We start from the raw sequence: 15,368 nt of genomic DNA, 5'->3' as shown, positions 1-15,368 counted from the left end.
GTTCATTGATTAGTTGATTGATAGTACTTTATTGAACATGTTGCCATGAAGTTTCTTTGTTGCCAACGTTACACAAATAAACACACAAAACAGAGATGCCAAAATGCAATTGCAATTTGATTAGCGGATATAGCTATTCGGTACCAATATAAAATACGTAAACAGAGAATATACAGATTATAATCCCAAAGCTATAAACAAAAAAAAATCTAAAATGCATACAGTGCAGGTTCAAATAGTCAACAATGGGGGGAAGTGGGGTGGGTCAGGTGGAGTGGATGAGGGTATGGAGGGGTAGAAATAAGAGTTACAAGTTTCAGGTTCAAAGTTCACTACACCAGTGAGGCATTGTGTCTGATGATGTTAGGCAGACTGAGGTGTGCAGTGTAGAGAGGAAGTGTGCCAGAACTGTGCCCTGCGGGCGTCCTGTGCTGACACACAGCTTTGTAGCTGTACAATGTTTGGTCTGCCCGTCAGGTAGTCAGTGACCCAGGAGACCAGGGGTTCCTCCACCTGCATCTTCCTCATCTTCTCATCCAGCAGCACAGACTGAATGGCCTTGAAGGCACTGGAGAAGTAAAAATACATTACCCTCATAGTGCTCCCTGCTTTGTCCATATAGTAGTTTGCCTTCTGCAGCAGGTAGATGATCGGGTCATCCACTCCTAGGTCTGGTAGGCAAACTGCAGACATTCGTGACAGAGGGCAGCCCCTTCTTGGGCTTCGTGACCAGGCAGGACGTCTTCCACAACACAGGGACCTTTTCCCAGGTAAGGCTGGGGTTGAAGAGCCGCTGAAGTACCCCACACAGTTGGTCAGCACAGCCCCTCAGCCCCTTTGGTTTGATGTGATCGGGACCTGCCGCATTATGTGGGTATAGCCTCAGCAACTCTCCTCTCATCTGCATAGTGCTGAATGCTAGTCCAGGTAGGCGGGGAGGGGAGAGCAAACAATGGAAGATGCTAGGCTTACCAGGGCAGGGAGGGGAGATGTAACGGGAGCAGGGAGAAGGTTCAAGGCTGTGCCATTGGGCTGTGAGAGAGGGGAGATCAAACTTGTTAAAAAACAGGTCCAGTTCATTGGCCCTGTCCAGGTTCCCCTCACCCTGTCTGTTGGCAGTCTGTTTGAAACCAGCAGTGGTCTTCAAACCAATCCAGACTTCTCTCAATATGTCCTTGTCTGGCTTGTCCTCCATCTTGTCTTTTTAGACTCTCTTCCCATCCCTAATCTTCACCCTCAGCTCCTTATGAACACATTTCAGCCTGTTATTGTCTCCCTCCATAAAGGACCTCTTCTTCTCATTTAGCATAGCCTTCAGCTCACTGGTGACCCATGATTTGTCATTGGGAAAGCCGCATACAGTACCTTCCTGGGGGGTACAGTAATGTCGACACATAAGTTGATGTACCCTGCTCTGCAGTGAACAAGCCCATCAATATCCTCGTCATGCGGCTCGCAGAGTGCAGCCTAGTTTGTAGTCACAAAACAGTCATGTAGGGCCTCATTCACCTCCTGTGTCCATTTCCTCACCTCCCTGGTGGTCAAAAGCAGCTAACTGGCCACCGGTGTGTAGTCTGATTAGGTGAACCAGGTTGTGATCAGACCTGCCCAGGGGTGGTAGTGCTGTGCAGCTGTATGCATTTTTAACATTTGCATACAGCAAGTCCAAGGTCCAATTTCCCCTGGTTGGACACGTCACATACTATTAGAATAAGGGCTGAGAAGAGGAGTGGGAGGCATGGCTGAAGTCCCTAGACATAACCATGAAAGCATGAGTGATGTTTTTGGAGCCTGGCCGTCACAGAATGGATGACATCACATTCTGCAGTAGTGTTTCTCAATGGGCCGGACATAAATAACAAAAATTCTGGCTAGGCCAAATTCCCTTGGTAGGAAATAAGGGCGAAGCCCCACTGCCAATAATTCAATTTTCAGACTTTAGATGCACTCCTTAACATTAACATGACCAGGGTGACAACATCGGTTGTTCACAAGCACAGCAAGTCTCTCCTTTCCGCTTACGTGCACTTTCCGGAAACCATTGATAGTTATTTTAGCTTCCATATTGCGATCCCGAGCCATGTTTCCAAAAAACACATAACACTGCGTTTACAACACTCCCACTGGTTCCTTGCTAGCGTCGTCGGTTCCTCCATTTTCATGGCGAGAGATCGTACCCCTCATTCACACATAAGCGGCATGCCGTTGTTGAAAGCGGAAACACTCCCTTGCTAGCCATTCCAAAAAGGCTTACCGCCCTGCTCAATGAAGCGGGACGGCAGAGTTGGCAATGGCGGAACCGCAAATGTGAAGAAATAGAGCATTGTTCTACTTAGCTGTTCCTTCTCCGTCGCGGAAAGCCAAACAGAGCACACCGGAAAATCCATAGAAAAGCTTGTAGGAGGTACTACAATACTGAATAGTCCATTACCTAACCAACACGTCAGAAGAACAGCTAATTTTACTAGCCTACAAGGACAGGAGGAAATATGCCACACTCAAGGTATATCGAGACAATATAAGAAGCAATATAGCTTGGTAAAGGATTGTTCAGAATCTCATACCTATAGTTACCCTCGATCAGTTAATACGTAATATGTATTTAGTAGCGCTAGCTTTTGCTATCAACCAAACCGAAATACTAGCTACCTGATACAATAGTAGTTTTTAAAACAAATGGCATGCACCCATTTTCGTTAATTAACTGTTTCTGTGTGGCTGTCGCGGTTCTCTTGAATTGCTAGTAGGCTATAGCAGAGAAATCCGCTCAAATCCCCTGTTTTCTTTTAGTGAGTTTCATTTTAATGAACGGAGATGACTACTCCATTTGGTTTATGTTGAGCCCGACTTTTTTCTTTTACGCAATAGGCTATTTTTCCCAGCTTGAAGTAGGTAACTGGTGAAAAACACAAAGGCGGGACAATTTCAGTTGCCTCCTGTTGTCACTAGCGGAATGGAAAGCGATTTCACCACTTGTGTGTGAATGGTTATATGCCCCATTACAATGGAGGGAATACAGGGCTTGTATTTACGCAGCATGGCTTTCAGCTTCACCCCAGCCCTGCATCCCCAACGTCGCCTAATCAGATGGACAAAGATATGAGATCCTGGCCCAAGTTCAACCAGCACCCCTCGGCTGTATGTTGTCCATTTGGCGTCCATAGGCTTGTAACTGTGGTAACGCCACGATAAGCCTTGAAGAAGTTATTGAATAAATTATCAAAAAACAAAAATAACAAAATAATAATAATATTATGAACTAAACCAGTTTACAACTCTGCAGAAGTTCGAAGAAGTGACATAAAGACGCAATAGCTGACAAAAGTCCCTTGGTCATGGATTTTGTCTAGAGGGGATGACCATATTGACAAAAAGGTGTTCGCAACAGGCTGCTACCTTCACAGCTCCAAACGACACAAGGTGATTTGTATATCGTCAGCAGTAGTTTTGATCCACTCGAACATGCCCAACGGCACAAAATATGCTTCACTTTCAAGTGTTTATACCTGGTTGTGTTGATAACCAAACATATTTAGAAATGAGGGCAGAGATTCTCTCAGTTTCGTTTGTTCTGCGGGAGCCGCGGGTATTGTGGTACGATAATAACAATGGTTGGTTACTGTGGTCTTTGTGTTAAGAAGTTTGCTGGTTCGAGAACCGCATGGGGAGATCGGTTTCATTAGAATTTGATTAAATATCAGTAATCTGAAACTTTGACTGCTTAGCCCAGAGGTGTCAAACCAGTTCCGAGGAGGGCCGTGTGTCTGCTGGGTTTCGCGCTCATCTTGTACTTGATTGTTTAATTAGGTCACTAATTGGTTAGGTCTACCCTCACCTGGTTGTTTAGGTCTGAACTGGGAACCAATTTAAAGGAAAAACCAAAAACCTGCAGACACTCGGCCCTCCGTGGAACCGGTTTGACACCTCTGGCTTACCCTATCCTTTTGGCCTGGTGTCTCTTTCAAAAAATATATTCTTAGTCTTTATGGCACCAACCAAATAATGGCGAAAAATCAATAAAAATGAACAGTATGATTTCAGTTCAACCTTAAAGTCAGAATGGCCTTACTGCCATCATAGGTAGGCTACTTGTCAGTGTTCAAGTTAGGTCTGGATATTTTCACAAAATTATTCTGAGCAGAATTTTAAATATAATCTAATTTCAATTCAGGAAATGTCTCCATGCTATCAGATAAAGCTCAGTGATAAAATAACAATGAGGAAAAATAATATAAATAGACTACAATATATATATTACATTGTATATTTTTACGAAAGTAAAAATGTCTATTGTAAATTCCATTCAGGACATATTCTTAAGTAGATGAATGAAGATTTAAATATCATTAATCAGCAACTCAACCACCACCCAGATTTCCACATCGAAATGGTGATTTGGGTGAATCCTAATAATAACGGAAGGAAAATTGACCGCCCAAAACTAAAGTTAGGATATGAAATGTGATTTAGATGATAAAGGAGGAAGAAGGAAGTGTCTTCTTCCGTGAACCTCAGAACAGTAATGAAAGTAACTATAGTAACTGGGACTGAAATGTGCATTTCATTTAGAAGTTATGCAACCGCTTTTTTCTCCAGCACGCTAATTCTGATTTGAGAAAAAAAACTGGTATTAACTGAAAATGACAGAATTGTTGAACGTCAGTGGGCTCCTACTGATGCTGTGTGGAGTTAACCTGTGCGACACGCTGGGGTACAAACCGGTCATCATTGTTCACGGTCTTTTTGATGGACCTAAACAATTTGTTCAGATGGCTCGTATTATAGAAAAGGTAAGTTCTTAAAAACGGAGATCGCAAAAGCATTACAACACATATTTAGGAATAATACATATTTAATAGTGTATAAAACAATGCTTATGCAATTTGAGACTAATCACATCACGGAGATATGGAAAATGAATAATGTAAAATTTCATTTTATCAGGGTAGGAATAATGGTAGTCTATTATAAATGGTACTATTATGGGCTAACTATTATGATAAATGCAATGGTGAAATAACTGATAAAAACCGCTAGTAAAATAAAACATTCAATCAGAAATTGACTGAATTCTAGCACATAGAACATTTTACTGGCACAGCATGTAGTTCCTTTTTAATACACGGATAAATGTAGGCTACAGGAGCAGAGCAATACTGAAGATCCAGCTATATTTTTTAAGTATAAAATACATTTTACCAAGACATGTGATTCTTCATCAAACAGGATGGTTTGAATCCTGAATGCTGACTGGCTCTAAGCCGTGGTATATGAGACCACGTTTATACCTCGGGTATGACATTACATAATGCATTGTTATAATTGCGTTGTTAATGGTTTATAATAACAATAAAGAATCTCAGGGTTCGTGGTATTTTGCCACTATACCAAAGTTAAGTGACCCAAACTCTCTACCTAAGTTAAGTAACCCGTCCCTAAGCTCGCTGTGACATATTGACTAAATACAACAACACTTTATGTCTTTGTTTAAATATACACTGTATATTAGCGCAGATACATTTATCCCCAAAGAACACCAGAAACTTGTTCTGTCTAAATTGCCTCATTAAATAATTGCTTTTGTATCTTAATTTAACAAGCGTTTCAAGAGAAGGATAGATCAAAAGTATGTCCTATAAGTCTGTGTTACCCAAACCCCGATTCGTGGAAGAATGCCTGCCGGTCCATCGCATATACATCATGAAAGGTCCTATTGAGTGCACTTGATTCTTCCTTATTAGAACCAGAGTTAAGCGTGAATCCACCGCAAAGTCCACTATTTTGTGGTTGGCACATAGTGTGCTTTCCATTTCACCTACACAAATTTGACTACATTTTTGGATTGTTTAAGATGTCAGCTGTTAAAGGTATGAGTCTCCGGACACAGTCATGTCATGTTCTCTATGATGCTCATATGCTTAGTAGGACATATTACTTTTACCAGTGACAGTGGCTAATTGTAACTGAAAGCAATGCATGTCTTCTTTTCTACTCTCAGTGATTACTTGATCTTCCTTAACATTTCATTAACTTCCCAAGATGATTTCATGCATTTCAATAGCTACAACCATAGACCTAAATACTTGAGATTTCCATTTGATATACCTACTTTAAAAAAGAAAATGCCTGAGTTATTTAGGAGTGTTTGTTATAAATCCTATACCAGAGAGTTTTCTTATCCACTCTGCCTCAATATGTTGTAACTCAATTAGGGTTTTTTTAGGCTGGGTACGTATATAGCCTTTCTGACAATTGGTTAAGTAAAAGGTTTGTTAAATACATTTTATTTGACTAATTAATCATTATTATGTGTTTTTGTTGTGGTTGTTGTAGTAACCTGCACCATAGGCTGATGTATTTGTTTAACAGGCGCATCCTGGCACCAATGTGTCAGTGATAGATCTGTACGACAACATGGCCAGCCTGACGCCACTATGGAAACAGGTGTTGGGGTTCAAGAAGGCCCTGTATCCAATCATTCAAGAGGCAAAGAATGGTGTCCATCTTATCTGCTTCTCACAAGGTATTGCTCTTTTTTATTTCTTAAACAAGATTAAGAGGTATAGATGTTTCTCAACTGCAATGCTTAACGGTAGAAAGCAGCGGTAGAAGTTCACAAGGATCTTGGAAGACAGACAGGCCTTCTTCAGCCTCCTCAAGAAGTACAGGCGGTGCCTTGCCTTTTTGACCAGGACTGAGGTGTTAAGGGACCAGGAGAGGTCCTCGGAGATGTGGACACCCAGGAATTTGAAACTGGACACACTCCATCTCAGTGCCACCGATGAGAACTGGGGCGTGACTGCAGCCTTTAGACTTCCTGTAATCCACAATGAGCTCCTTGGTTTTTTTTGCATTGAGGGCCCAGTTGTTTTTCAGCGCACCATGCCGCCAGGCACTTGATCTCCTCCCTGTAGGCTGACTCGTCATTGTCACTGATCAGGCCTTCCACCGTGGTGTTCATCTGCGAACTTGAAGATGATGTTGGAGCCGTGTAAAGGAATGCAGTCGTAGGTGAAGAGGGAGTACAGGAGGGGGCTCAGCACGCAGCCTTGTGGAACAACAGTGTTTAGGATCAGGGTGGAGGAGGTAAAGATGTCTAATCTGACCCACTGGGGTGTGTTGGTTAAGAAGTCCAGTTGCAGATAGAGGGGATTGATCCCTAGGTCATGGAGTTTGTTGACCAGCCTAGAGGGGATGACCGTGTTGAATGCAGAGCTAAAGTCTATGAACAGCATTCTCACATAGGTGTTGGTTTTGTCCAGGTAGGTCATGGCAGGGTGTAAAGCTGTGGAGATGGCGTCCTCTATAGACCTGTTCGACCGGTAGGCAAACTGGTAGGGATCCAGTTGGGGGAAGGCAGTCTTTCGAAGCACTTGATGACCGTCGGGGTGAGTGCGATAGGTCATTTGAAAGTTATTCAGGCTAGATGCGGACGACTGCTTCAGCACTGGCACAATGGCTGCGGTCTTGAAGCACGTGGGGACCGCCGCCTGGGCTAGTTACAGATTGAAAATGTCAGTGAAGGCTTGCATTCACCCTGCTCAGTGCAGACAACAGATCTATGGTGGATAGGCTGAGGAGGGGGGGGCAAATTAACTGTAACTTTCCTAAAATAATAATAATCTGTTTTTTTTCGGATAACATTCATTACATTAATATTAATGTTTTAAGAATAAATAAGTTAACATTTTGCTATGATGGATATTTATTAAAAGAGTTTATTGTTGGGGTCCCCATGGACACCAGTCGGTAGTCCTAGTATGTAAAATATTTTGGTAGGATGAGGGTTAAAAAGGTAGATTATGAAGTGATTTCAAAACTATTTGGTGGTAGAATTAATGTCAATATCCTAAATAAAAACTTGTTATTAATGAGATAACACTTCCATTAGCCAAGAAACAACTACCATACAGTGGGGAGAACAAGTATTTGATAACCTGCAAAATCGGCAGTGTTTCCCACTTACAAAGCATGTAGAAGTCTGTAATATTTATCATATGTACTCTTCATCTGTGAGTGACGAAATCAAAAACCAAAATCCAGAAAATCACAGTGTATGATTTTTAAGTTATTAATTTGCATTTTATTGCATGACATAAGTATTTCATACATCAGAAAAGCAGAACTTAATATTTGGTACAGAAACCTTTGTTTGCAATTACAGAGATCATACGTTTCCTGTAGTTCTTGACCAGGTTTGCATACACTTCAGCAGGGATTTTGGCCCACTCCTCCATACAGACCTTCTCTAGATCCTTCAGGTTTCGGGTCTGTCGCTGGGCAATACAGACTTTCAGCTCCCTCCAAAGATTTTCTATTGGGTTCAGGTCTGGAGACTGGCTAGGCCACTCCAGGACCTTGAGATGCTTCTTACGGAGCCACTCCTTAGTTGCCCTGGCTGTGTGTTTCGGGTTGTTTTCATGCTGGAAGACCCAGCCACGACCCATCTTCAATGCTCTTACTGAGGGAAGGAGGTTGTTGGCCAAGATCTCACGATACATGGCCCTATCCATCCTCCCCTCAATACGGTGCAGTCGTCCTGTCCCCTTTGCAGAAAAGCATCCCCAAAGAATGATGTTTCCACCTCCATGCTTCACGGTTGGGATGGTGTTCTTGGGGTTGTACTCATCCTTCTTCTTCCTCCAAACACGGCGAGTGGAGTTTAGACCAAAAAGCTCTATTTTTGTCTCATCAGACCACATGACCATTGGCAAATGGTCATTGGCAAACTTCAGACGGGCCTGGACATGCGCTGGCTTGAGCAGGGGGACCTTGCGTGCGCTGCAGGATTTTAATCCATGACGGCGTAGTGTGTTACTAATGGTTTTCTTTGAGACTGTGGTCCCAGCTCTCTCCAGGTCCTGCCGTGTAGTTCTGGGCTGATCCCTCACCTTCCTCATGATCATTGATGCCCCACGAGGTGAGATCTTGCATGGAGCCCCAGACCGAGGGATATTGACCGTCATCTTGAACTTCTTCCATTTTCTAATAACTGCGCCAACAGATGTTGCCTTCTTACCAAGCTGCTTGCCTATTGTCCTGTAGCCTATCCCAGCCTTGTACAGGTCTACAATTTTATCCCTGATGTCCTTACACAGCTCTCTGGTCTTGGCCATTGTGGAGAGGTTGGAATCTGTTTGATTGAGTGTGTGGACAGGTGTCTTTTATACAGGTAACAAGTTCAAATAGGTGCAGTTAATACAGGTAATGAGTGGAGAACAGGAGGGCTTCTTAAAGAAAAACTAACAGGGCTGTGAGAGACGGAATTCTTACTGGTTGGTAGGTGATCAAATACTTATGTCATGCAATAAAATGTGAATTAATTATTTAAAAATCATACAATGTGATTTTCTGGATTTTTGTTTTAGATTCAGTCTCTCACAGTTGAAGTGTACCTATGATAAATATGACAGACCTCTACATGTTTTGTAAGTAGGAAAACCTGCAAAATCGGCAGTGTATCAAATACTTGTTCTCCCCACTGTAGCGGATAGGATGGAAGACAGATGATGGTGTCTGACAAACTTCTCCCCTAATTAAAAAAGGCATGCTTTTTTATACTGTAGCTTAATGTTGTCTTCCCCTGCATCTCCTAGGTGGTCTTATATGTCGAGGACTCCTCTCCACACTCCCTGACCATAATGTTCAGTCCTTCATCTCTCTCTCATCACCACAGGCTGGCCAGTATGGAGGTCAGTGATGGTAACTTTTTTAAATCAAATTTGATCAGGCAAGGCCTCTGTATATGTGTTATTATTTCCAGAAAAAATTCCTATCACAAAGTTTCAGTTATTGTTAAGAACATCATTTTTGTTTTTATATAATTGTCTCAGGAACTTTAGAAGCCGTGTCTGAACTTGAAACTGATTTGTTCCACACATCACACATTTGACTACCCTTTTGTTTATGATTCACAGATACAGCCATTCTGAATTGGCTTTTTCCACACTACCTAAAGGCAAAGGTTTTTCACATCTGTTACTCTTCTATAGGACAGGAATTGTCCATCTGCAATTTCTGGAATGGTAAGAAAGAATTGTGTAGTTAAATGTGAACTTACAGTGGGGAAAACAAGTATTTGATACACTGCCGATTTTGCAGGTTTTCCCACTTACAAAGCATGTAGAAATCTGTAATTTTCATCATAGGTATTCTTCAACTGTGAGTGACGGAATAAAAAAAAAAAATATCCAGAGTATCACATTGTATGATTTTCAAGTAATTAATTTGCATTTTACTTCACAGTTGAAGTGTACCTATGATAAAAATGACAGACCTCTACATGCTTTGTAAGTAGGAAAACCTGCAAAATCGTCAGTGTATCAAATACTTGTTCTCACCACTATAAGTGTCAAACAAATAGACAAACATAACATTAGCTTGTAGAAGTGTCTAAAGAGCATTCTGAAATGTTTTGGACCAATTTCATTACCTATTTCTAAACTAGATTTAACTGATTTTGTGCAGTTAACACACAAAACCCTATAATGACAGAGCAGAAACAAATGTAAAGATTTTTTTATGCAAATGTATAACCCCCCAGAAATATCACATTTGCTATTCATATCCCTTCACTCAGTACTTTGTTGAAACACAACCTTAAGTCTTGGTTATGACCCTACAAGATTGGCACACCTGTATTTGGGGAGTTTCTCTCATTCTTCTTTGAAGATCATCTCAAGTTCTGGATGTGGGAGCAATGGAGAATATCGATGCAAAGGAATTTTCTGATATCTTTAGCTGGGCAATTCAAAGACATTCACAGACTGGTCGCAAAGCCACTCGTGTGTTGTCTTGGCTATGTGCTTAGGATCGTTGTACTGTTGGAAGGTGAACCTTCATTCCAATCTGAGGTCTTGAGCGTCTGTCTGTACTTTGCACTGCTCAACTTTCCCTCGATCCTGACTAGTCTCACAGTTAGGAGTGTCGCGATATACCGGTACTCACGATAACTGTGATAATAAAAAAATTAAATATTGATATCATGTTAATAATACACATATTATAATACCGTATTCACTAAGCGAATATGATGACGTGTTCTTCCAAAAACTCCTATTGGTTTTCCGAAAGCTTATTCCTGTTCTGAAAGCTTATTCATGCTTAAACTACGAGTCTGGGCCTATTTACTGGCATTGAAATCAACTCGTTAGGCCCACTAGAACCCCCAGGAGAGTCCTGCAAAGACGCACCATTTTTGTAGCCTATTCACTGGGAGAATAGGACATTGTGTTTTTCCCAAAACTCATCTCAGTGTTAGGCCTTGTGGATGTTTTGTTCATCTGTTAAGCTTGTTGCCTTTTCACAATCAATTAAGTGTAATTGTTCTTTTTTTATGCTTTACATTTTTTTATTTGTACAGATGGTTACAGACTCTCTCTTCACCTCCCTACACTCATATTTTGAGTGTAATTCAGTTGCCAAAAAACAAACAAAACATACAATAAAAAAGGCTTATTTTTCTACAGATATAGCGATAATATAGTTATTGCGAATAATTTTGGGCACAGTAATCGTGTAGTGAAAATCTGAGTGACAGCCCTACTCCCAGTACATCCCTTTGAAAAACATCCTCACTGCATAGTGCTGCCACCACCATGTCTAACCATATCGATGAAATTGGCAAGGTGCTGATATGTCCAGATGTGACACTTGGCATTCAGGCCAAAGAGTTTTATCTTGGTTTTATCAGACTTGAAGATCTTGTTTATCATAGTCCGCAAGTTCTTTAAGTGCCTTTTGGCAACTCCAAATGCACTGTCAGGATCCTTTTACTGAGTGGCTTCTATCTGGCCACTCAATCAAAAATGCCTGATTAGTGGAGTGCTGCAGAGATGGTTGTCAATCTGGAAGGTTCTCCCATCTCCATACAAGAACTCTGCAGCTCTGTTTGAGTTGCCATCAAGTTCTTGGTCACCTCCCTGACCAAGGCTCATCTCCCCCAAATGCTAAGTGTGGGTAGGCGGACAGCTCCAGGAAGACTGTTGGTTCCTAACTTGTTCCATATAAGAATGATGGAGGGCATCAGAATTATTTTGGTTCCCTTGCCCAGATCTGTACCTTGACACAGTCCTGTCCCGGAGCTCTATGGATAATTTCTTCAACCTCATGGCTTGGTTGTTGCTTTGGCATGCACTCTCAACTCTGGGATCTTTTATAGACATATTTGTTAATTTCCAATTAATTGAATTTATCAGAGGTGGACAAATGAAGTTGCAGAAATATCTTAAGCAAGATATAGATTTTGAGTGTCATAGCAAAGGGTCTGAATACTTATGTGAATAATTTCCAAAACGTGTTTTTGCTTGGTCACTATGGGGTATTTTTTGTAAAACTAAATTTAATGCATTGTAAAATAAGGCAGTAATGAAATGTGGAAAAAATAAAAAGGTCTGAATAACTTATTTTGTTCGTACACTTGAACTGTTTTGTTTTACCAGACCCACACCAAAAAGAACGTTTTTTGAAGACCAGTAAATATCTGGCCTTGCTAAATGGAGAGAAACCTCACAGTAAAATGACAGGTATTGAAACTCTTTCCTACTTCTGATATTTCTGCATCTAAAATGGAAGTAACCCTGAAGAGCATAACAGACTGAAAATAACAAAACAGAACCTGGCACAGGACTGAAAATAACAAAACAGAACCTGGCACAGGATGTGTTACTTCTAGTTTGCATGTAGTTATATTATGTATTTTAAAGCAATGAGCATATTTAGTTGAGCTTCAATTTTGTATGTTTGATAAAGCTGTGGTTCAATCTCTCCCAGTGCCCCAGTGCTTTTCTGAAAAGATAAATTGTTTTCAAATACAATCAGAATTGACTGTCTGTATAAACAAAACTATTGACATAGTAAGTCTCACTCCCAGAACAAATTGATCTCTCTCACATCATCAGTGTGGCGGGAGAACTTCCTCCGTATAAGCAAGCTGGTTTTGATCGGAGGACCCGATGATGGAGTGATCACACCATGGGAGTCCAGGTATCCACGATCACTATCTGACAATAAATGAATTGCCCTGTTGTATATTCTAAATTTCTTACACACACATTCCTTGCATTTCTGGAAGGTTAACACTGTATACCTATTGGACTAATTCTAACTAAGGGCATGTTTATACTATGATACATTTTCTGAGACATATTGAAGAAGACACCAGAAAAATGTATTGGGTAAACTTGCAGATCGTTCGATTTATCTTTGCTGCATAAGCCCTAAAAAAGGCATAAAAAATATTTTATTACTAATTTCCCTCTGAAGAATATCTGAAGAAATTGGATGTTATAGTGGGGGAATTCAATCTAAATTGCTAGTGTAAACACAGCTTGTTTTTTTCTGTCTATCAGCCAGTTTGGATTTTATGACAACAATGAAACCATTGTTGAAATGAAGAACCAGAATGTAAGTTACTTTTGGCATTCACCTTGGGTACCACCTCCTATCATTTACAATGTTCCTCTGGTTCATGTCATAAAGTGTTGGGTGATTATATGCTTCCCTGTCACTCTGACTTGAATAGTGGTACGTTACGGACTCGTTTGGGCTGAAGACACTGCATGCTCGTGGAGACCTGGCTGTGTGTGTGCTCTCAGGAGTGAAACATGCCAATTGGCATAATAATGAGACGGTTTTCAGAAGCTGCATCGAGGAGTGGTTGACATAAACATGAACACACATTTGTTTTTCTATCCTTGTTGGGAAAGGAAAAAAAATCAATATTCCCTAACACCTAGCCTAATCCAGACCCTACCTAACCCTAACCTCTAAACTACCCTATAAACTAACCCAAATGCCTAAACATGAAAGGAATCTTAACACTGTCTTCAAATAGTAAGTTTAACCAGGAAACCTAAGCGGCTAAGAACCTTTCCTGGTGTGTCACACTTTGTTGTGACATTTAATGTTTGCCAAAAAATATTTTGCTAATTCTGTTGACATGTATGTAGTGACCTTTTTATTTTTTATACAGTATTGTTTGTAATTATAAAACAGCAGTGTTTTATACAGTATTCTGAAAGGCACTGGTCTTTCCTGAGTGTCTATATAGTGTGTCCTTACACAAAGATATTTAAATACAGTGGATATAAAAGTCTACACACCCCTGTGAAAATGCCAGGTTCTTGTGATGTAAAAGAATGAGACAAAGATAAATCATGTCAGAACTTTTTCCACCTTTAATGTGACCTATAACGTGAACAATTCAATTGAAAAACAAACTGAAGTGTTTGAGGGGGAAAATAAAAAACTCACAATAACCTGGTTGCATAAGTGTGCACACCCTTAAACTAATACTTTGTTGAAGCACCTATTGATTTTATTACAGAACTCAGTCTTTTTAGGTAGGAGTCAATTAGCATGGCACATCTTGACATGGCAATATTTGCCCACTCTTCTTTGCAAAAGCACTCCAAATCTGTCAGATTGCGAGGACATCTCCTGTGCACAGCCCTTTTCAGATCACCCCACAGATGTTCAATTTGATTCAGGTCTGGGATCTGGCTGGGCCATTCCAAAACGTTAATCTTCTTCTGGTGAAGCCATGCTTTTGTGGATTTGGATGTGTGCTTTGGGTCGATGTCGTGCTGAAAGGTAAACTTCCTCTTCATCGTCAGCTTTCTAACGGACTCCTGAAGGTTTTGTGTCAAAATTGCCTGGTATTTGGAACTGTTCACCATTCCCTCCACTCTGACTAAGGCCCCGGTTCCAGCAGAAGAAAAACAGCCCCAAAGCATGATGCGGCCACCACCATGCTTCACTGTATGGTGTTCTTTGGGTGATGTGCAGTGTTGTTTTTGCACCAAACATACCTATTGGAATTATGGCCAAAAAGTTCAACCTTGGTTTCATCACACCATAACACATACTTGATGTTTGTTTTTGCAAACTTCAGCCGGGCTTGGATGTTTTTATTTGTAAGAAAATGTTTCCGTCTTGCCACCCTACCCCATTGCGAATTCATATGAACAATACAGGAGATTGTTGTCACATGTAGCACACAGCCAGTACTTGCCAGAAATTCCTGCAGTTCCTTTAATGTTGCTGTAGGCCTCTTGGAAGCCTCCCTGACCAGTTTTCTTCTTGTCTTTTCATCAATTTGAGGGACGTCCAGCTCTTGGTAATGTCTCTGTTGTGCCATATTTTCTCCACTTGATGATGACTGTCTTCACTGTGTTCCATGGTATATCTAATGCTTTGGAATTTCTTTTGTACCCTTCTCCTGACTGATATCTTTCAACAATGAGATCCCTCTGATGCTTTGGAAGCTCTCTGCGGACCATGGCTTTTGCTCTGAGATGCAACTAAGAAAATGTCAGGAAAATCCTACTAGAACAGCTGAACTTTATTTGTGATTAATCAGAGTCACT

General features: G+C 40.9%; 1 protein-coding gene across 1 annotated transcript; it reads left to right on the top strand.

Moving 5' to 3' along the window:
• Positions 1-4,640: 4,640 nt before the first annotated feature.
• LOC105031354 (lysosomal thioesterase PPT2-A-like) lies at positions 4,641-13,771 on the top strand (the record flags this gene model as incomplete). Its single annotated transcript, XM_010905712.4, has 8 exons — positions 4,641-4,790; positions 6,370-6,523; positions 9,597-9,692; positions 9,918-10,025; positions 12,441-12,524; positions 12,900-12,984; positions 13,350-13,404; positions 13,523-13,771. Coding segments are annotated over 8 exons (876 nt in total), but the record flags the coding sequence as incomplete, so codon positions are not given.
• Between the last annotated feature and the right edge of the window lie 1,597 nt (positions 13,772-15,368).

This window comes from Esox lucius, chromosome 20 (assembly GCF_011004845.1).
Source record: "Esox lucius isolate fEsoLuc1 chromosome 20, fEsoLuc1.pri, whole genome shotgun sequence".
Taxonomy (NCBI): domain Eukaryota; kingdom Metazoa; phylum Chordata; class Actinopteri; order Esociformes; family Esocidae; genus Esox; species Esox lucius.
This window is presented reverse-complemented; position numbering and strand designations above follow the sequence as displayed.